The sequence below is a fragment of the Rhineura floridana genome, chromosome 18 (genome assembly GCF_030035675.1).
Source record: "Rhineura floridana isolate rRhiFlo1 chromosome 18, rRhiFlo1.hap2, whole genome shotgun sequence".
NCBI classification, from domain to species: Eukaryota; Metazoa; Chordata; class Lepidosauria; order Squamata; family Rhineuridae; genus Rhineura; species Rhineura floridana.
In genome coordinates this window covers 24,542,897-24,565,613 of record NC_084497.1, presented here as the reverse complement: position 1 = coordinate 24,565,613, position 22,717 = coordinate 24,542,897, and the positions used below count along the sequence as shown (strand labels likewise).

The window sequence follows — 22,717 nt, the reverse complement described above, 5'->3', positions numbered from 1 at the left end:
ATCCTCCAGATCCTGAAGTGGTTCGGTCCCAGGAGGATTGCACCACGTTCCTTCTCCAGGCGAGTCTGTTGGCCTGTGAAATCCTGAGTGCTCCTTTGTCGGGGCGGGGAACCTTTGCAGGCTGGTGGGCCAGATCTTTCTCCCTTCAACAGGTGGGCAAGGCCACCCACCTGTCAGTCACCTGATGTCACAACGACATTGGGTGACTGATTGGTGGGCAGTCGCACCCATCTGTCAACATTGACCCGAGGGATCAGCTGAAAGAGCACCTAGCAGGATTAAGAACATCAGAACATCGGAAGAGCTTTGCTTTAGATCAGGCCAAAAGGCCCATCTAGTCCAGCATCCTGTCCTCACAGTGGCCAACCGGATACCCCAAATGGAAGCCTGCAAGCAGGAGCACTCTCTCCTCCTGTGGCTTCCAGCAACTGGAATTCAGAAGCATGCTCCCTCTGACCATGGAGGCCTATCTTTCAGGAATGTGGCTAATCCTCTTTTAAAACCATCCAAGTTGGTGGCCATCGCTGCCTCTTGAAGCTTGCCTCGGCCATCCGCTGACATCACCCAGTGACATCAGCTGATGGATGGGTGGGTGTGGTTTGGGGGTAAACAGCCTCACGGGCCAACGTGGACCCCCTGGTGGGCCAACATTGGCCCGCCGGCCTGACGTTCGCCACCCCTACCAAATGGACTTGTGGCAGAGCCTTAGGCGGAGCGAGGAAAAGATGAAGCCAAGACTTCTTTTAAAAAATTGCTAAGCAACCATTCAAATCGCAGTGGAAACTTAAAAAAAATACAATAAAATAAAAGCCATCCTCAAAATTAAGGAGCAAAATGTTGCCAAGGAGCCGGTGGAAAGTTTTCTCCAAAGGAACCGTCGTGAATTTCCAAACCCTCGTGAGCTTCCTGGAAGGGTCTGCAGCTGGAAGGCAGAGGCCCAGAGTGAAAGGAGTAAAAGAACAAGGGTTCTCTGCCTTTGTTTGGGGAACAGACTGGAGGATTTGAGCAGCCTGCATGCCCTTCTCCCCAGCCAAACCGCGTAGAGACCAGAAGGGGAAACTCACAACATAGATGACAACCTGGCCCCAGTGCCACAATAGAAACAGGAAACTGCCTTATCCTGAGTCACGCCATTGGCCCATAAAGCTCAGTATTGTCCACACAGGCTGGCAGCAGCTCTCCAGCATTTCAAACGGGTCTCTTCCACAGGGGTGTAGTCATCTAGGGTCTCGGGGGGGTAGACCCCTTATTGTTTGGGTCCCCTATGTCTCCCGCATCCTACGAGCCAATCAGCATGAAAGGGGAGAGTGTTAGCCACTGAGAAGAGTCTTCTGACATGCTTCCTTGACCTTTCCTGCGGTTTGGAGCCACTCAGAGTGAAAGGTGGGTCAGACACTGAGAAGACTCTTCTCAGTAGCTCATACTCTCCCCTTTCGTGCTTATTGGCTCCTAGGGATGTCTATTGTGGGGGAAGGCATTAACGAGGATTTCATTCTCAACTCAACAGCAAGGGGGAGGGGGAGGAGCTGTGACTAACAAGAAGGAACCCTGCACTTCTGAATCTGCCACTACGTTACTGCTCTTCCAACCCTACCTGGAGGTGCCAGAGATTGAGCCTGCAGCCTTCTGCACGCGAGGGCCTTTGAAGTTAATGACCCATCCTAACTGAGGTTCATTCCTTCCCATGGGTCTACCCTGAGTAGGACTAGCATGGGATACAACTCTTAATGGAGAAACAATATAAGCAACCAAGAAGACAGATAAATGCTAAAAAGTTTTTTAAAAAGCATATGAAGTAATGACACCAGTCATGGCTAATAATAATAATAATAATAATAATAATAATAATAATAATAATAATAATAATAATAGTCTATCTATAGAGAGCCTCACATGCATGTTTTATTCATTCAGAAAAGTGTGGCTTCCCTTGCAAACAGGAACATCTGAAGATTCTCCAGGATGGGCCCAACTGGTCAACCACATGCAAATCATATACTCTGTGTCAAGCGGTGTATGTAACTTAAGGTTTGATCCCAGGTTTTTATTTCACAATTATTGTCATTTTAAATATGCCACCCAATTACCTGCAATGGCATCTCTCAACTCCTTGGTGATGATGGTCAGGTCATCCACATCCACAAAACGGAGGTGTTTCTCCGGCGGTTGGCTGGCAGCAGCAGAGAGCTCCAAATAGTTTCCCCGCCCAGTGCTGACAATAAAGACCGTCACCCCCATGTCCTTCAGGAGCTGCATGGGCTGGGAGATGTCGTCCGTGGAGAAGCCGTCGGTCACCCACACCATCACCTTGGGCACATCGGCGCGTGCCCCAGCCTGTCCACTGAAGAGCATCTCCTTGGCAAACGAGAGGGCCTTGCCGGTGTTGGTGTCCCCCATCATCTGCTGGGCGCTGCGGATGGCGTTCTGGATCGCCCCGCTGGAGAGGTAGCGGTCCAAGGGGAACTCCATCGTGGGCACGGTGCTGATGTGGACAACCCCAGTCTGGACGTCATGGGGGCCAAAGGCAAACGGCCTTAGGAGGTCGGCAATAAACTCCTTGATCCGGGAGAACTCATAGTAGGAGACGCTGCCAGAGCTGTCCAACAGGAAGAGAAGGTCCCCTTCTAAATCTGGGAGGGAGGGACGAGGACCTAGAACAGATGTGGGAGAAGGGACATGAGCATTAAAGGGAACATCATGAGCCACCTCCCTGGTTGCAGAGTGTCCTAAGAGGGGGCTGCTAGGAAACACATACACCTGGCCAAGCCAAAAATGAAATCTAGGCTCTGATCCTAATACACGCTTACTAGGGAGTAAGTATCATTGAGATCAATGGGGCTTACTTCCAAGTAGGGTTGCTGGAGAATTCTGATGAATATAGATACAGGAGCAGAAATTGCCAATACTCAGTTATTCGGCCCACATCCAGAACAGAAATCAATCCAGCAGATACCATCAGTATTTCCTGTTGTTGTTACTATTGGTGCACAAATGATACATAGCTGTTTACATCCCCCCCTGCCCATTTGCATTGTGTTTCCTTTGCGAATGGGGTGGAATAATGTAATGATAACATATGTCATGAGTTATGTAAATGATGTACATTACATGCTTTCGCTGTAGGGAGCAGCAAGACAAATAACATGGGTTTGGGTGGAAGACGAACTGCAGCGGAACGGAAACAGCGCTACATGTGATGTGTACAGGGCAGAATGCAAAACGGACGTCTTCTTCCATCCCTACTTCCAAGTAAACATGCGCAGGATCATTGAGCGATGACTCTCAAATTTTGCAAGTTGGGATTTTTGGACTCAAAAAGGGGGGAAATTCACCCTTTTCTGGTTCCCAGTTGGTTAAATTAATGCACCATTAAATTAATGACCAAGGGTCATGCAACATTTGGTCATTGCTACTGCAAAGTCGTCTGCCTGGGTCAAATCATCCTCATTTGCACACAGCCGCGGTCACATGCCTTGCTGCAGCCGCAGTCATTTGCCTTTTGCCCAGTCCTGTTTCCCTCCTTAGAGAACAGGCCTCCCTCCCTGCCCATTTTACTTTTCCCCCTTGGACATATTGCCGTTTCATGCAACATTAACTCCTTCCCACTTATAGCACAGCCTCTGACAGTTCACAGAGGAAAATTAAAGAGGGGCATTCCGGTCTGCTTGCAACACTCTTATTCTTGAGCGTGTCTCTTCCACACACACACACTCACTCACACACACACACTGCTGCCTGAGGGAAGGGGTAGGGAATCTCAGGCCCAGGGGCCAAATGTGCCCCTCCAGGCCTCTCTGCTTGGCCCTCGGGACTCTCCCCAGAGCAAGCCACTCACCAGCCTTGCTTTGCGCCTTTCTGGAGAGTTTTTGCCTAGCTTGAAACCTGTCCCTGAACTCTGATCATGCCCCTTGCTCACCTGGATGGAGAACACAGAGTGGTGTGTGAGTGTGTGTCAAAACCAGCCTCAGTTGTGTAGTGGCACATTCAGAAGTGCAGGGTTCCTCCTTGTTAGCCACAGCCATGCCCCCTCCCCCTTTCTTGCTGTTGAGTTGAGAATGAGATCCTTCTTAATGCCCTCCCCTACAATAAACATCCCTAGGAGCCAATAAGCACGAAAGGGGAGAGTGTTAGCTACTGAGAACAGTCTTCTTAGTGACTAGTTCACCTTTCACTCTGATTGGCTCCAATCCACAGGAAAGGTCAAGGAAGCACGTCAGAAGGCTCTTCTCAGTGGCTAACACATTCCCCTTTCATGCTGATTGGCTCACAGGATGCTGGAGACACAGGGACCCTGCTCCCCAAAAAGTAAGGGGGTCTAAGACCCCCTGAGACCCTGGACCACTACACCCCTGACTAGCCTGCTGTACAAAGGTGAGATTTGCATCTATTGCTCCCTGCCCTTTTTCTTCTGACCCCGCTCACCACTGGCAGGTGGCCCCCGGAAGATTGCCGGGAAAGGAACATAGCTGCCAGGATGAAAAATCGCTCCTGTCCCCCCCCCTTAGTCTGAGATTTGGTCGCGTCTCCGTATGATTCGTGATGAACTAGTTTCTCTGCAACAGAGCAACAGTTTACAATCACAGAGGGCATTCTTTCCGTTGGCTTATGATACCCTGGAAATATGTAACCATCTCGCATCCTGCTCTCCAACGATGACCCGTGAAATGACAGGACGCAGGTTGCCTCTTTGCCAAGGGGACTTTAATCCTAGAGCCGGCTTGGCACACAAAACAGCAAACGACAGTGCAGTCTCTGACTGACGAGGAAGGGAGGAAGTAAAGCTTGAGAAAAAACGAACAGTTAGCTACTAAAGAAGGAATCGATGAAGGAAGAACAGGCACTGGTTCAGGTTTCTTGTTACAAGCATTGGTGCTTGACACCCAACAGGAAACAGGTCTTCCCTGCAGTCAGAGCACAATAGGACCAATTGGGGCGCCTGTCACAGCGCCGGCCGCAGATCTGCTGTCCTCCACCTTGCAAAGTGCCATGATTTACAATGGGGCAGGTTCTGCCTCCGAAGCACTGGTGCAAGAGACCTTTGGTTGGGCCTTCACGCCACTGCCTTTTCTTGGTTGCTAGGCCCGGCCTCCAAGAGGTCTTCTGTGTGTCTTTAAAAGTTGTGCAGGGGGGAGGAAGACTTCCGCCTTATGGTTTTTCCCATTACAGGGTTGCCAGAACACTTGCACTTGGCTGACTTTGTCTTCTCCTAAAGATACAGGATCAGTCTCAGGGATTGAACCTGGCAACCCTAGACAGGAAGCTGCCTTTGTACTGAGCCAGACCATTGGTCCAGCTAGCTCAGTAGAGTCTGCACTGACTGGCAGTGACTCTCCAGGATTTCAGGCAGGGAGTCTCTCCCAGTCCTACCTGGGGATGCCGGGGATTGACCCTGGGACCTTCTGCGTGCAAGGCGGATGCCCTACCACTGAGCTACGGTCCTTCCCAAAGGATCAGGGCCTTTGGCAAGGGCTGGGAATGCAAGAGAGAGATCCACTGGGCAGGCAGCGCAAGCTCTTTCTCTTTGCAGGGCCCGTCTAGTGCCAAGTTCCCTTTTAAAGCCACGATTTATAAGCTGACTAAACAAAGGATGGAGGAAGAGAGAGACAAACAAGAATCAGAGCGGGGATGGGGGTGGTGGCTGTTCCAGAGCGTCCTGCTTTTCTCAATAATACTGCCATAAAGGGAAGGCTTATTGCTTTGGCAGTAAGGAGAGGAGAGGAGGCTTCCTCTCGTTCTTTTCTGTTTGGCTGAGTCCCGCAATGGGAAGCCAAGGTTCGCTTGAAGGAGCGCTGATGGCTGGTGGGTATTAGGTGGGATAGTTTTGAACCAGCCCTGGCCAACAGATCCCATCCCTAAAGCTGAGTTGCTTCCATTGGAAAGCCTTAGGTTGTATCTAACTGAGTCCTATTCAGAGCAGACCCATTGGAGTGAATGAATGGACCTGAGTTGTTGTTGGTTGTTAACTTCGATGGGTCTACTCTGAGTAGGGCTAGACTGCAGACAACCCCTTGTGTCTAGACAGGGACATCGACATCCAAGAGGACACTCTCTCAGTGAGGTGCAATCAAAGGCCCTCAGATGCTCCCAACTGCCTTTCGTGTCAGGATGTAGAAAAGCAATGCAGGGGACTTTTTCAGCCTGGGGGCCACGTTCCCTTCTGGGCAAGCTTGCAGGGGCCACATGCCAGTGGTGGGCGGGGCCAGAGGCAAAAGCGGGCGGAGCAATGCATGTCAATATTATCTTTTCACAGCAAGCTAGTTTATACACACGCACTCGCACACACCTCTGTGTCCTCCATCCAGGCAAGCCAGATGCATGATCACAGTTCAAAGACACAGCCCAGCCAGGCAAAAACATTCGAGGAGGAGCGCAAAGCAGGGCCAGCGAGTGGTGTCACGTGGAGAGTGTCCCGAGGGCCAGAGAGAGAGGCGTAGAGGGCCACCTTCACCACCCAGGACTGAAGTTCTTCACCAATGCTTTAGATTAAGAGCCGGTTGGGCGACCTTTTTGTTCTGTCGAGGGCCACATTCCCATGGGGGTAAGCTGTCAGGGGCCACATACTTGCAACGGGTGGAGGCAAAGCCAACAATGGGCGGAGCCAGAGACGAAAGTGGATTCTCAAATCACCTCTTAGGGAGCTGAGAGTTGTACAATCAATCAGTCAATCAATCAATCAATAACACCCAACATTCCTTACATGCATCCCGTGGGATTCAATGATTGCTTGGGTGTCTTTTGGAGAGACAGAAAGAACTAAAATGCTGATGAATTTTCATGAGGGCTTGAAAAAAAATCACAATCTGATGCAGAAACGCAGAGAACTGAATTTAAGATTTGGGAAAATGAAAAATCTAAATTGACAGATTTTCCCATCCCTTGTTGAAAGAGAGAGAAAGAGAGAAAGAAAACCAGAAGATCATTTCCATGATGACTCTGGCTGCATTCGCACAATGCATACAACACACACAATATCTTCGCCAAAGAATCCTGGGATACTATAGCTTGTTAACAGTACTGGGAACCGTAGCTCTGTGAGGAATAAACTACAGTTCCCAGGATACTTTGCGAGGGGGAATTCATGGGCTTTAAATGTATGGTGTGTGTATGCAGCCCTTGTAACTGAGGTTAATCACGCCAGCAATGCATGCTCTGGAAAGGAAAATAAGGAAAAAAAGGTTCCACGGTTGTGAAACTGTCGATTGGCCTAATGCAGCTGTTAAAAAAAGCCCTCAGACCCTCTTGGGGACCGTAAATTACATCTGATGGAGAAACTATTGGGGGGGGGAAGTGCGCTGGATGGGAAGAAAGGGGCAAGGAAGGAAAAAACACTCTAACGTTTCTCAGATCACAGCAGGGGTAACCCTTTTGTGACATCGTTTGCTCCATGATGCCAGGTGTTGGGGAACCCTTTTCTCAGCCCGTGGGCGGCATTGCCTCACGGCGAATCTTCTGAAAGCTGCATGCCAGTGGTGGGCAGGGCCAGAGGGAAACATGGGAGGAGCCAACAACAGATGTGACCCCTCCTTTGTACAGTAGGCCAGACATTAAAGCCAGAAGCTTGTGCCATTCGCCTTCACCTATTGCTCCATTCTCCATATTGGCAAGGAAGAGGCATCGTCACAGTTCAAGGACACATCTCAGCCATGCAAAATCACTCTGAGAGACTGGTGGGACATGCAGCCGAGGGCCAGGCAGAGTGGCCTGGAGGGCTGCATTCATCCTCCGGGCCTGAGGTTCCCTACCTTGCATTACTGAACATTTCAGTTTCCCATCTGCATGCATTCATTTACTTAGCAATGACCTGGCTTTCTGCACGGATCGTCTTGTTAGATTATGTACCTCACTGGCTTTTGAAAGATACGGATCTTTATGCTTTTACGTGAGGCTGCCTTGAAAGATTGCCTGGAAACTGAGGCTCGGTCAAAAATGCAGCCACTGGATTGTTATGTGGGGGTCCAAAGATCAAATTGCATCGCCCTGGTCTTACAAGATCTGCAAAGGTTAGCTATTAATTTCCAGGCTGTCTTTTAGCTTTTGATACCACAATCCTATGTATGTTTAGGATGTGGCCTGACCATCAGGCTGTGGCACAGAGAGAGACGGGAAGCAGGGCCACTTCATCGGTTCTGTGGAGAAGCCGGCAGAGGAAATGAAGGGAAGCAGGACCACTTTGTCGGCTCTGCTGAGAAACTGACAGAGGAAATGAAGGGAAGCAGGACCACTTTGTCGGTTCTGTTGAGAAGCCAGCAGAGGAAATGAAGGGAAGCAGGACCACTTCATCGGTTCTGTTGAGAATCCGGCAGAGGAAATGAAGGGAAGCAGGACCACTTCATCAGCACTTTTGAGAATCCGGCAGAGGAAATGAAGGGAAGCAGGACCACTTCGTCGGTTCTGTTGAGAAAACAGCTCCATCAGGCTTCTCCTGTTTTCAGTTGTTACCTGCTACAGCTGTTTCCATTGGGCTACAGCAGGGGAATGGAAGGGAAGCAGAGCCAATCCATCGGCTCTGTTCAGAAGCCAGCTCCATCAGCCGCCTTCTTTCCTCCATTGTGACTTGGCTGCAGCTATTCCATTGGGCTACACAGCCGAGGAAATGAAGGGAAGCAGCGCCTCTTCTTCGGCTCTACTGAGAGTCCAGCAGCATTTGACTCTTCCTCTCCTTTGAACTTTTTCCAAGTCCAGCTGGTCATTATAAGAACTTTGTAACAAAGAGCTAGTGTCAGAGTTTGATTTTTTTTACCTTTTCCCTCCCAAACACTTTTTCTTTTGTGTCATGCCTTTTAGATTATAAGCCTGAGGGCAGGAAGAGTCTCATTATTGCTCTTTGTAAAGCACTCTGGAAGCTTTTTTCGCGGGAAGAGTGGGGTAAACTCTTTGAATGAATGAATGGATAAAATACTTTGACTTAAGTTTCAGTGAGTTGTCTCCAATGCTGGTCCTACTCAGCGCAAACCCATTGAGGTTAACAGACATGCCTTACTGAAGCCCATTAATTTAAATGGGTCTACTCTGTGTAGGACTTAGTTGGTGACAACAACAAATGTGCATGACAGTGCAGTAGAAAGGCCCTAAATGGATTGGGGCCAGGTTACCTCGGGGACCATATGCTTCCAGAGGAGCTTGGTCACAAGTTGAGGTCAGGCCACCTGATGTACAATGACCACTAGCCACAATGGCTATGTTCTACCTCTGCTATTGGAAGCAGCATACTTCTGAATATCAGTCGCTGGAGATTGCAGAGAGTTGCTCTTGCGCTCAGGTCCTGTTTCAGGGCTTCCCATTGGGGCATCTGGCTGGCCACTGTGAGAACAGGATGCTGGATCAGATTGGCCACTGGCCTGATCCGGCAGCCAGCCTCTTCTGATGTTCTTCTCAGAGGGCTTTCGATGGCCTCCCCTGGAAATGCAGGGGAAGACTGACTAAGGTAAATCCTCTTCTTACAATCTTCTCCTCGACCCTTGCTGCTCCAATCTATAGGGCAGCCTTGGCCAACCTGGCACCCTCCAGGTGTTTCAGACTCCGACCCTCAACCCCACGGTTGTTGGAGTCCAAAACATCTGGAGGTTGGCGGAAGTTGCCCTGTAGGGGGAAGCAGGGAAGCCCGCCAATACTCCTCTTTGAAGCACACCCCAGTTTGGCATTGCCGCAGTGCCGTTCGTCAGTCTCCGCTGCCTCTGGTTGTTGGCATGCCTTCCCTGGGGCACCGCGGCAGCGGAAGGCGCTCCACCTAGCTGCGTAATTAACCTTTCTCCTGGTTGGACCTCTTTGTCGTAAAAGGATAGGAGGGAGACTTGCCAGCGCCGTGGCAAAACCCTCTCAGGAGGAGCCGGTGGAGAACAGAAAACAATCTACGCAGTACGAACTCCATCACAGAGGCCTGGAAGGTGCTGTTTACAACCAGCGCCTGATGTTGTCACAGCTGCCTGCCAGAAGACAGTGCCTGGTTGAGGCGGGGACCCGATTCGTGAGCAGCCCGGCAGCACATCAGCAAGCACAGAGGGGTAAACACATAAAGCAACGTCTGCCTGAGATTCAAACTTTTTTCAGAGGGATGGAAGGGTGTCCAGAAGGGAAAATGGTCCTCGAGCCACTAGCGTAGTAGCAAATTCAGAAGTGCAGGGTCCCTTCATGATAATTGCAGCCATGCCCCCTTCTAAAATTATGTAACCTTCTAGGGCTATAGAATATTCTGGCCAGGATTGACTACTGCTTTCTGCTTCTCTGTCACTGTCACCATTGGACTGTCCTTTCTCAGTGTCAGAGATACTGCTTGAGTTACTGAACACTGATGATGTAGATGGGATGCTATCCTCAGGATTCGCTGCCTCTTCTGCAATTACAGAATTCTCACTCTGCACAACTTGGCTTTTTTGGATGAGGAGCTAATAGGAGCTCCTTTCCCTCTGATTCGCTCCAACCAGCAGGAAATGACCAAGAAGCAAGTTAGAAGACTCTTCTCAGTGGCTAACACACTCCCCTTTCTTGCTGATGGTTCTCACCGGACGTTGGAGACATAGGGATTCTGCTGGGACCTGATTCCCCCCAAAATAAGGGGCCTAAGACCCCCCCTGTTGATCAATGCCCCCTGTTGATCAATGCTTTTTTGGTGAACTGTAGGAACATCAGAAGATGCCTTCTATTGAGTTAGACCACTGGCCCATTTAGCTCAGTATTGTTCACACTGGCTCGCAGCGGCTCTCTAGGGTTTCAGGCAGGGAGTCTCGCCCAGCCCTACCTGGCGATGCCAGGGATTGAGCCTGGGACCTTCTGCATGCCAAGCAGATGCTCTGCTGCTGAGCCACAGCCCTTATGCAGAGGATGCTTCTGTCCAAATAAACACACTGTAAAAATTGCGGCCTCAGATCCATTAAGGCTGCGTCTTTATAGCAGGATTTTCTTTTTTTAAAGTCTAGGAACCCAAGCTCCCAGAGTAGAGGCCATCTGTACTGGCCTAATTTGGGGATGTTTTGGATGATAAAAGACCCACTTCATGGAAGTCTTTGGCTCTCCATCTCTTTCCAGCTTCATCGTTCCCGGATCCCAGATGCCAATTAAATTGTCACCCTCCTCATAACATAAAGAAGGGCAGAACAATCTCTTCCTCTGCAAAGAAGCGTGCCTGCAGCCAGCTGGCTCTGGGTTTTTTTGGAGCTGCGCTTTACCATCGGTATGCCACAGTCCGGTCTTGCCAGAACGAGTGCTCAAGTTTTCCTGGAAGCCCCCGAAACAGAAGCTGCTGCTGGGTTTGTTTTGTCGAAGCCGACCAATGTCGGATCGCACAGCGGATCCCAGTCTAATCAGATATGGCTGGCCGAGCCGAACGAGTGAGGGCAGACAGAGCGGCTTGTGGAACTCCCCGCCACGATGTGAGTCTTAGCAATCAGTCAAAAAGGACATGGGGTTTTTTTTTGTTGGCTATTAGCTGGGGCATGGCTAAATGGAGCCTCCGTGTGCAAAAGCAGTCTGTCTCTGAATACCGATTGCTTGGGGAACAATTGCAGGAGAGGGTTGCTGCCTTTGTGGCTGACCACTGTAGGTACTAGATAGAACTTTGCTCTGATCCAGCAAGACTCTTCGCAACGGAGGCTGACTCATTATGGCTAATGGGACAGTGCCCCACCAGTCTCAGCCTGCCTTCAGCCAGATCCCGCCTGCTTGCCTTCTTACTTACAACCAAGCCTATCGCCATCCTCTTCCTCAGTCTCAACATTGCCCACTGCAGAATTCATCAGGGCAAAGGACGGGGGCAAAGCTAGAATTCGTTGCCTTTGCCTGCCATTGGCTGTGGCTGAGCCTATCATTGGCTCTGGCTCCTCCTATGGTTGGGCTCCCTGCCTACCGCCCCACCAGTTCTATTGGGCGTCAGCCACCACTGACTCTACTTTCATTCTTTTTGAGAAACAGCCCCCCCAAACTTCATGTGCAAACCAAAATAGCCAGAAGCAGAAAAACCCAAATGTCTAATGAACATGGGAAACATGCCTCCGCAATCAGCATTGAAATCTTGCTGGAGAGGTGCGAAGAACCCCTACCCAGATATTTTGTTTCCAGCTGCAGCCATCCAGACGCCCCTGGAAGCTGAAGAATTGGACATGAAGGCAATAGCCCTCCCCTGCTGCCAACTCGTAATATTGTCATCTCCATATTAGGGATGGGATCACCTGTCAGCTTCAGTTTCTCGGTTTTCCAGTCTTATGTTCAGTGCCCCACATTTCCACATCAGTTTACGATTTTATTTTTAAAGTCCTCGTGAAAATTCGCCAGCCTATTTGTGTGAATTTCTTCCAATGAGGGATGGAGGGAAAAGTGCATTCAGTTTGCATTTCAAGGCAAATCTCTCAAATTTGCGCTTTCCAAAACCATATGAGAACCGAAACGCCTTCAAAATTTGCATTTATCCGAATTTTGAGATGCAGTTGGCCAACCAACTTATGTTTACAAAAATGCATATGTTAGGGGAAAGTGTGCACACAATGAATATATTTGCTTAGCATCACTTCAGCTCCGTAATTGTACCAGACACATCTTCACGTTCTGTGTTCTTTTTCTTATCGGAGAATTCCTGCAACACCAAAACTATCAACGTACATTTCTCACTGTTTTGTGTCTGACTATCAGTGGCTTAAAAAAATAATATTGTCCTCAGTTGAGGTTGCTTTTCCACCTCCTTCCAAGCAGAAATTAAGTCTTATAGTTATCCAGCTTGTTTATTGATTGTAGGTGACTTTGGATTCACTTTTGTTGTTGTTGTTGTTATTATTATTATTATTATTATTATTATATAATAACATCAGTCAAAGCTGCATACACAAATATTAGGATAAATTCACACTAAAATGCTGAAGAATTTTCATGAGGATTTTCTGAAAAAATCACAAGTTGTTGCAGAAATGTGAAGAACTGAATTTAAGTCTGGAGAAATGAGAAAAGGTGAGGACAGATCTTTCCACCCCTACTTCCAATATACCTATTTTTATATGCCATTTCCCCATGTGTACTCATGGTTTCACAAGCAACTTTCCCCTATTATAACATATTTTTATTTTCACCCGTAGATGCATTTTTATGGTCATGTTCCCCTAAGATGCACATTTTGGCACACTTGATTTGGTTAGAGAGCTGCATCGTAAAATTCGGAGATTTTGAAAGCTCATGTTGAAGGATAGCTACTAGTGAGTATTAGAATGCAAACTGAAGCAAATTTATCCCCTCTCCTTACTTCACAGGCTTGCCAAAGTCAAGACTTAGACAGGGGGTTATCTTGGATGGCAGCTTAGGGCCAATCCAGACATGACATTTTGTTGTTGTTGTTATGTGCCTTCAAGTCAATTTTGACTTATGGCAACCCTGTGAATCAGCGACCTCCAAGAGCATCTGTCATGAACCACCCTGTTCAGATCTTGTAAGTTCAGGTCTGTGGCTTCCTTGATGGAATCAATCCATCTCTTGTTTGGCTTTCCTCTTTTTCTACTCCCTTCTGGTTTTCCCAGCATTATTGTCTTTTCTAGTGAATCATGTCTTCTCATGATGTGTCCAAAGTATGATAACCTCAGTTTCATCATTTTAGCTTCTAGTGATAATTCTGGTTTAATTTGTTCTAACACCCAATTATTTGAACATAAGAACATAAGAAGAGCCTGCTGGATCAGGCCAGTGGCCCATCTAGTCCAGCATCCTGTTCTCACAGTGGCCAACCAGGTGCCTGGGGGAAGCCCGCACGCAGGACCTGAGTGCAGGAACACTCTCCCCTCCTGAGGCTTCCGGCAACTAGTTTGTCTTTTTCACAGTCCGTGGTATGCGCAAAGCTCTCCTCCAACACCACATTTCAAATGAGTTGATTTTTCTCTTATCTGCTTTTTTCACTGTCCAACTTTCACATCCATACATAGAGATCGGGAATACCATGGTCTGAATGATAGACATGACATTAGCTGCATGAATACAAATCATGTGTTTTTTTTTGTTACATGAACTTGTATCCTTTATTTCATTATTCCTGTCTTTCCTCCAAGGAGCTCAAGCTGGCGTACAAACACATTCTCCCGCTCCCCATTTCATCCTCACAATAACCCTGTGAGGTAGGTTCAGCTGAGAGACTGTCACTGGCCTAACATCGCCCAAATGAACCTCATGGCCGTGTGGGGATTTGAACCCTGGCCTCCAAGGTCCTAATCCGACACTATAACCACCACACCACATTAGCATCTCTGAGGAAATCAGAGCAGCTCTCTCAGACACTTGCAGAGAGACCCAACAACAACGGTGGTCTCTCCAAAGCTGCCGTTTGCATCTCAAGCCAACACGGGGTGTGGGAAGAAACGCAAGCCGTAGCTTCATAGTTTTGTGCTGGCAGGAGGAGAAAGGGTTACATTTCTCTTCCCCAAGCACCACCATCCCCATCAGTCCTGAGGCTGCTCAGGCTCCCCAGCAGCTGAAGTTTACATAGCAGAAGCCATGCACGCTACTTCCGTTCACGGAACCGACGTGCCAACTAATTTTGGCCCTATTGTGGTTTCCACCACCAAGGTGGCGGTGGTGGAGTTAATTCCTCTGCACGGCTCCCAGCTTCTGTTGCAAAACACAGCCTTTCCCCAGGCCCCAGCCACCAAATGTCATGCATTTCCATAAGGCCATACAAACGGGTGGCAGAAGGCAACCAATGACGCAACGTGAGTGGGCGGTGAGAATCCCAGCAGAGGGCCAGCTCTGTGTCACTAGGTCCCCTCTAATGGTCTCCAGTGTCAGAAACAAGCGTCCAACGTGCCCCATTTCTTAGGCACCCAACTAAATTCTATTCAGAGTAGATCCCCTGAAATGAATGGGCCTTAGTCAGATCCATTCACTTCAGTGGGTTTGCTCTGAGTAAAACTAGCACTACAGCTTCTCAGCAACAGGATAAACGAAGGAAACTCAAGCCCCACAGGACCAAATGCGGCCCTCCAGGCCTGTCTCTCTGGCCACTGGGATTCTCCTCCTCCTTGGCCACACCCACTCTCTCCAGGCCACACCCCTCCCTGGCTCTGTTTCACACTCCTCCTTGGGTGTTTTTATTGGTTTGGGACTCCGATAACGCCTCATGCCTCCCTGGATGGAGAGGGGCATGTGAGTCTGCATAGAAAGCAGCCTCCTGTGCAAAGGTGAAATCTACCCTTGTTGCTCCGCCCACTTTTACCTCTGGCCCCGCCTACCACCGGCATGTGGCCCCTGGGAAGTTGCTCGGAAGGGAATGCGGCCCTCGAGCTGAGAAAGGGTCCCTGCCCATGGAATGAAGCGTCACTGACATTAAGAGAAGACCTTAGTTCCTTTGCTGTGCTTTGCTGCTTCAGAACCTTCCTACACCGTTATTTATTTATTTATTTCATTAAACTTATAGACCGCCCCATAGCCGAAGCTCTCTGGGCGGTTCACAAGAACAAGAAAACATCAAAAATACAATAAACATGTAACAATATAAAACACATTAAAAATTTAAAATGTTAAAAAGATTAAAACAATGTCAGCGCATACTAAACATATTAAAATGCCTGGGCAAAGAGGAAAGTTTTAACCTGGTGCCGAAAAGATAGTAACGTTGGCGCCAGGCGTATCTCCTCTGGGAGGTCGTTCCACAGTTCGGGGGCCACCACAGAAAAAGCCCTTTTCCGCGTTGCCACCCTCTGAGCTTCCCTATATGTAGGAATTCGGAGGAGGGTCTTTGATGATGAGCGTAGTGTACGGGCAGGTTCATATCGGGGAAGGTGTTCCAACAGGTATTGTGGTCCTGTGCCGTGTAGGGCTTTGTAGGTTAAAACCAGCACTTTGAACTGGGCCCGGAAACAAATAGGCAGCCAGTGCAGGCGGGCCAGAATCGGTGTTATATGGTCGGACCGTCTGGTTATTCCGGGCCTTCAAAGGGTAGGGGGAAGGGACTGCTCAGCTTGCCACAGCGGCACCCGACTTATGGTGCTCCTGACTTATGGCTACCCTATGAATAGGGTGTTCATGGTAAGCGGTATTCAGAGTGGGTTTACTATTGCCTTCCTCTGAGGATAGTCCTCCCCAGCTGGCTAGGGCCTGCTCAGCTTGCCACAGCTGCACAAGCCAGCCCCTTCCTTGTCCACAACTGCCAGCTGGGGGGCAACTGGGCTCCTTGGGACTCTGCAGCTTGCCCACAGCTGCACAGGTGGCAGGGCACGTAACCCCTGAGCCACTCACTGTGGGGGTGATCTTTAGCTGGTCCTTGACGCCCAGGAGACACGAGCGGGCATTTGAACTCACAGACACTGGCCTCCCAGCCAGGCTCTCCTCCCCATTGTGCTATAAAAATATAAATGTACTGCCTTCAAGTCGATTCTGACTTACGGCCACTGTGCTATACCCTCCAGGAATTTGCCTAAGCCTCTTTTTAAGCTGTCCAAGTTGGTGGCCGTCGGGACCTCTTCTAGGAACCAATTCCAGAGTTTTAAGTACGTGTTGTGTGAAGAAGTCCTTTATTTTGTCTGTCCTGAATCTCCCAGCATCCTTAGACGGCCCCGAGTTCTAATATTAGAAGAGAGGGAGAAAAACTTTTCTCTGTCATTCCCCAACCCTTGCAAAATCTTATGTTCCCCTATCGTGCATAGCCACCTTTGCACTCACTCATCTGAAACCAAGCCTAAAATACCTGTGGCTGCATTCGCCCGTACACCTCTGGGGGTGGGAAACCACAAAAACTTAGACTACTTTCACAGGGGCAGAGGCCTATTTTTAATTGATTTAATTTTCACCCACATGACTCTCTGCAGTGTTGAGTATATGTCGGCACTCTGTCAATAACAAAAAGCATCTTTTTACATATCTCTTTCTCTGCGAGCTCTACACTCATCACCACCGACGCGGATGGATGGGTGTTAGAAAAATAAGAAGGCACTTTTTCAAGAATTCAAAATCTAAAAAAACAAAATCAGAACCTTAAAAAGTAACAGAAGAAAAGTAATAGAAAACTAAGAATATAATAGAAAAATTCTAAGCCATTTCTGGGGAAGGGCCGTAGCTCAGTGGCAGAGCACCTACTTTGCACGTAGAAGATCGCTGCCACGTCCAGGTAGAGATGAGAGAGACCTGCAATCTGAAACCCTACAGAGCTGCTGCTGCTGGTCAGTGTAAACAATACTAAGCCAGAGATATGCTGCTAGTCAGTGTAAACAATACTAAGCCGGAGAGACCAGTGCTCTGACCCAGTATAAGGGCTTCTTCTGTATATATATTTTGTTGATTTTAATATTACAACAGAAAGAATAAAAGTGACAACAGCACAGCATGTCATGAGTCAGCCTCTTATTTAACAAACCCTGGAGAGATCCTGCCAGTCAGTGCAGACAATACTGAGCTAGATGGCCCAACGGTCTGATTCGACATCCGGCCGCTTCCTATGTCTTAAGGGGAAGGCCGTAGCCCAGCGGCCTCTGCTTTTCCTGCAGCAAGTCCCAGGTGCAATCCCCACCATCTCCCAGTAGGCCTGTCTAAAACTCCGGAGTGATGCTGCCAGTCAGTGTAGACAACACTGAGCTAAATGGACCAACAGTCTGATTCAGAATCCGTCAGCTTCTGATGTCCCCAAAGTCACAAAGAAAAGCTCATGGAGCCACAGGACTGTAATATATTCCCAGGGCTATCGCTTGTCTCCTTGCTTGGGTAAAGACAGACAGTTTTTTTTTTCTTGGAGCGCTTATGTACCTTTTCCCAGGCATTCCCCCCACCCCTTGTGTGTGTGTGTGTGTGTGTGTGTGTGTGTGTGCAAGCAACTCCAGTTAATATTGACTTAGGAGAGCACCCAATACACCTTTTTTTTCTTTTTAAATAGAAAGGAACAGTCACAGAGAAACAGCTGCAAACCCAACTCAGAGTTGAGGAGAGGAGATTTCCTTAGCCGCTCACTCACCTTCTCGAAGGAGAGTTTGTCCCAAGGCGACTTGAAGCCAGAGGAGCACCAGCAAGGTTCTGGAACTCATAGCAGCTCCCTGGAGAGAGCGAAAAACGCGCGCGCACAGCTACCTTAAACCCAGAACCTTGAAGCCGGAGAGACAGCCGGGCGCAGTCATGGTCAGAGGATCTTTCGGAGAGGCTTCGGAAGGGGTGGCTTTTATGCCACCCTCACCTCCAGCGGAGATACCCACCCCCCTACACTTTGCAAAAAAAGGGGGGGGAGAGAAAAACCTCCCTGCGCTCTTGCGAAATACCCAAGTCAGGATTCCCCCCCCCCTCTCACTCTTCTGCCCCCCTCCCCTTGTTTTTCCAAGTCGTAAATCCTTTCTGGCAGGAGTGGCTTGCACAGAGCAACACCCTCCTCCTCCTCCTCCTCTGGCGGGTGCTGCTGGCTCTCTTTTGAAAAGTTCGGCTGGCTTTAGGGAGGGCGGAATCGTGGAGAGCAGCGAGGCGGCGATGGCCAGGCAGAGGGGTTGGGTTGCTTGCCAGTCTTCCAAAAAAAAAGTGGGAGGGGAGATGCCACAGTTCCTGCGCTTTTAGTACAGTTGCCAACTTTCCCCCTGGATTGTGTCGCCGTGCCTGAATCAGGGGTCAAATCCGCAGTAATTTCATACGCGAGGGAGTGATGATTTCCGTGCTGGGGGGAGATTGCTTCCATGTTTGGTTTTGGGGGTTTTTTGCGTTGCATTAAAAAAAAAACCCATTTAAAGAAGTGTCGCCTGCGAGAGCTTGGCGATCCAGCCGCCACTCAAGGCACAACTGCAGAAAAGATGGCAAAAGGCTGCCAACTTTTCCCTCTGGTAACGCTCTTATGCCTTTAGCACCCACACCAGTGGAACAGGTGGCGACTGGAGCCTTTAAGAGCAGGCTGGCACGTGGGGTTTTTTTACCTGGTGAATATCCCTGGAGCAGATGGAGATGAAGATGAATGGATGTCCCCATTACTCTACCTGCTGCACTTGTAGATGTCAGGAGGCATTTAAAGACACAGGAACCTGGCTGGTTTAAAAAAAACAAAGGTGACAGCCCTAAATCAGGACCTGGCATAACTGTGCATGTTCTTGTTCCTCTGCTAGGAGATAAGTCTCACTGACTTCAATGGGGTTTTACCACCATGAAACTCTAGAATGCTATTGCAGCCCTGAGGTTGCCAACGTTTTCCTCCAGCAAAGCTGTTATGCCTTTAGCACTCACACAAGTAGCAGATACCCAGCAGGCAAAGCTGCTTTTCCTGGCATGGAGACCACAGGGATGGGATTGGATGAATTTCTGCTTGCAATATGGCTGTCTGAAGCACACGAGCCCTCCCAGGGGAAAATGTTGGCAACCCCACTATCCTTATGGCGGTGGAATATGGGCAAGATCAGTAATATTCCAGGGTGACACCAAGTCTGGCCATCTTTCACTTCCAGGAGGGTCTTGATTTCCTCTTTATAGGGGAGAAAGCTTGCCATCTCTGTCACTTGTTATTCCATGTTACTTTCACCCAGAGGAAAACACATTAAAAGGAACTCTGCTTGCAGCCCACACAAACCTCTCTTTGGCACTGAATGTTTTGTCAGCATTTCCCATCTCCAGCCTTTATAAAAACAGTATCAGTGTCTTAGCAATGGATCAAATTTTCAGTCCCCCCTCCAATGGCATTTTCGTTAACATAAACGTCCCATCCTAGATGCCATATATTTCATTATAGAGGAATTTTAACAGCTGACTTCCCCCTTTTAAAATATCTGGTTTTAAAAATGTGAAGGGTTTCATTTCATTTTTTAAAAAAATGTGTTTAAATTCCCTCAGTGGCGCCATTAGGGTTGGAGTTTGGGGCAGAAGACCAGGGACCCCCTCCCAAGTCCTGGAGATCTGCTAGTAAACAACTAGAAAAGTAGACACTTGATTGCTATCCAGGGCGAGTCCCTGGAAATAAATTGGCATTGGCACAGTACCATCTGCAAACTGTCTGTGGCCCAATCAGTTAGGGGGTGCCAAGTCCAGATTCCTGGCTGGGATTCAAAGAACAACGCAACTCCCTCTGTTGTTCAACCTGTTGTTTTGCTTTGTTTTTTTAAAAGGCGCATTTGCAGAGTCCAGCGGAAAAGTTGGCAACTGCAGCCTTTGATTGCAGCCTGAGGTCCAGAAATTTCGCTGCTGAAAGGTTTCCCAAGCTTCTCATGGGCATGTCTGAAACAGCCCATAAAAGATGGATACAGAAGAACTGGGCGCACTCAAAGGCTTCCTCCCTCGGTCATTATGATATAAAGTCCATCAGAAGTTCCACAGTTGGCCTAGGGTTACAGCTGGCTCTGTTGACTGTTGTGAGCTCAGTAATACTATCTGGGTGACTCAGTCTCACATGCCCATTCATTCAGACTAGCCAAAATAATTTGCAAAGTTAAGGAAGCACTGCACTGAGTGAGGATGAAATGCCGGGGGAGGGAAAATTGGAGTCTCTCTCTCATATTAGCATGTATTTCTCATATTTAAACCCTGCCTCTCCTCCAAAGAGCTCAAAGTGGCATGCATAGTTCTCCTTCTCCACTTTATTGTCACAACAACCCTGTGGGGTAGGTCAGGCTGAGAGGTAGCGACTGGCAGGTCACCTGGTGAGCCTGAGGGCATAGTGGGGATGTGAACCCATGTTTCCCTGGTCCGAGTGGGGCACTCTAACCTCTACACTGCACTGTCTCTCAACTTCTGGTGGAGAGTCTTGAGCTTGTAGCAGAACCCTGCCTTCTTTCACACGTTCATTTAACACCAACCCCACCTTTGTTTGACAACAAATCTATTTTTTTAAGGAACAGAGATTTGTCATCTTAACAGCATCTCTGAGCATGGGCAGAGTGCTTTCCTAACCCTGCTGAGCAACTGTCTCTGTCCACTTATAATTAAAGAGCACAACTTCCATCAGGTCAGATGGCTGGCCCCCTGTGTGCTTTCTTTAAAGCAAAGATGAAGGACCTTTATCAGCTTGAGGGCCACATTCCCTTCCAAGCAACCTTATGTGGGCCAGACACTGGATCCCCCCCCCAATATATCGTTCTTCTGTTGATTTTACTCACAGAAAAGCACAGCAGTAGAGCTCTCTCTCTCTCTCTCTCTCTCTCTCTCTGCCACTCCCCCTCCACTCAATCAATCCAAGCTCCAAGCAGGGGGGAAGCAAGCCAAGCCTACAATAACCTATAATAGTGGTGGTGGTGGAGGAGAAAGAGATGAAGTCATTTTCCTTTCAAAATATATTTCCTTTCAAAATATGATATTTCCTTCCATTTATCAATAGTTCATTGCAAAATATATTTCCTTTCACAATATTGATATCAACATTGATATTTTTGGGGGGTGGAATCGGACTGGTAAAAGCAATGGATAGTGGACACAAAACTAACTTGAATCAATACCACCTGTACACACACACACACACATGTATATAAAACATATGGACAACCTGGTCACAAACTAATCACCCAGGGAATGACACAGCAGGATGGAAACATGCCAGCAATGTTTCTGGGAACAAGCGTCAACTCATTTGACACTGGGGTAAAAAGTCCAGGCAGGTTACTTGTCATCACTTTAACATGGGATCCCGCTCTCCTGTAAACAATGCAACAAGATCCCCAAGTCACTGGGGCATCAGTTTGAAAGGTGACACCTCAGACCGTTCGCAACAAACCAATGGTCGACTCATGTCTCACTCTTTGGCTGATTCACCAGTGCTATTTTTAGCAGCTCGTGGATACCCTTAGAAACCACCAATCCAAATATTGACACGGCCCAACCCTTCATGCTGGTTTTACTCGGGTGGGAAGGGCCACAGCTTGGTGGCATCTGCTCTGCATGCAGAAGGTCCCAGGTTCAGTCCCTGGGATCTCAGTAGAAGAGACCCCCTGTCTCAAAACCCGGGACAGCAGCTGCCAGCCAGTGTGGACAATACTGGGCTAGATGGACCAGTGGTCCCACTCAGCAGAAGGCAGCTTCCTTGGTCCTAAGACTTCCCAGATTTTTTTTTAAATTGCAAACTTCAATCTTTTAATCTTTTTAATTGATTGTAAGTTGCTTTGGGTTCACTTTTGGAAAGAAAAGCAAGTCATAACATAAATAAATTAAAAATGCAAACTGATGTGGAAAATTGAACTTAAGAATGGAAAAATGAGGAACTGAGATAAACCCAAATGGACAGATCCTCCCATCCTGAATCCACTCCAGGTTTTAGTCCGAACATGCTTCAGCACCTTGAACAGCTCCTTGCAAGTTCGGACTAAAACCCAAAGCGGATTCCCCTGAGCCACTGACATGGAGTCACCAGCCGCTACCGGTTATAACGAGGCATGAGACCTCAACAAGGAAAAAAGGCAGGTAAGAAATCTTATCAAACAAGTAAAGAAGTCTTCCTAGGTTTTGGTTTTCCTGAAAGAATGCAGCAATAAAAGACAGAGAGGGTTAAAGGGGGGGATTTTAGCTGGCGGCGGTTACAGTTCTCCTACCCCTCGAGTGGCTCTCTAGCAAAGAAATGCTAACACAGGGGCTGTATGGTTGCATCTTCGACTTGGCCATGGTGCCTGGTGGTAGGCTCACGAAATCGCCTTCCTCCCAAAGGGAGCCCAGGGCACCAAACAAATGATAAAGCACTAAAAAATCTGAAAAACAAAACTTCTTTAAAAACAAAACTTCTTAAAAAAACAATTCCAGTACAGACCGGGTTAAGGTCTCCACTTAAAAGGCTTTTTGAGAGAGGAAGATCTTCAGTAAGCACCGAAAAGACAAGAGACTGTGCCTGTCTAAT

The 22,717-nt window shown here is 48.4% G+C and overlaps 1 protein-coding gene across 1 annotated transcript in view; it reads right to left on the bottom strand.

Moving 5' to 3' along the window:
* Positions 1-18,351, bottom strand: part of VWA1 (von Willebrand factor A domain containing 1) — a 37,148-nt gene extending 18,797 nt beyond the window's left edge. Inside the window, exons 1-2 of the mRNA XM_061601298.1 lie at positions 17,900-18,351; positions 2,088-2,651 (exon numbers count right to left, since the gene is read on the bottom strand). Coding sequence (XP_061457282.1) covers positions 2,088-2,651; positions 17,900-17,969 — 634 coding nt within the window. The 5' untranslated portion in view covers positions 17,970-18,351. The remainder of the gene's footprint in view (positions 1-2,087; positions 2,652-17,899) is intronic.
* Positions 18,352-22,717: the final 4,366 nt, after the last annotated feature.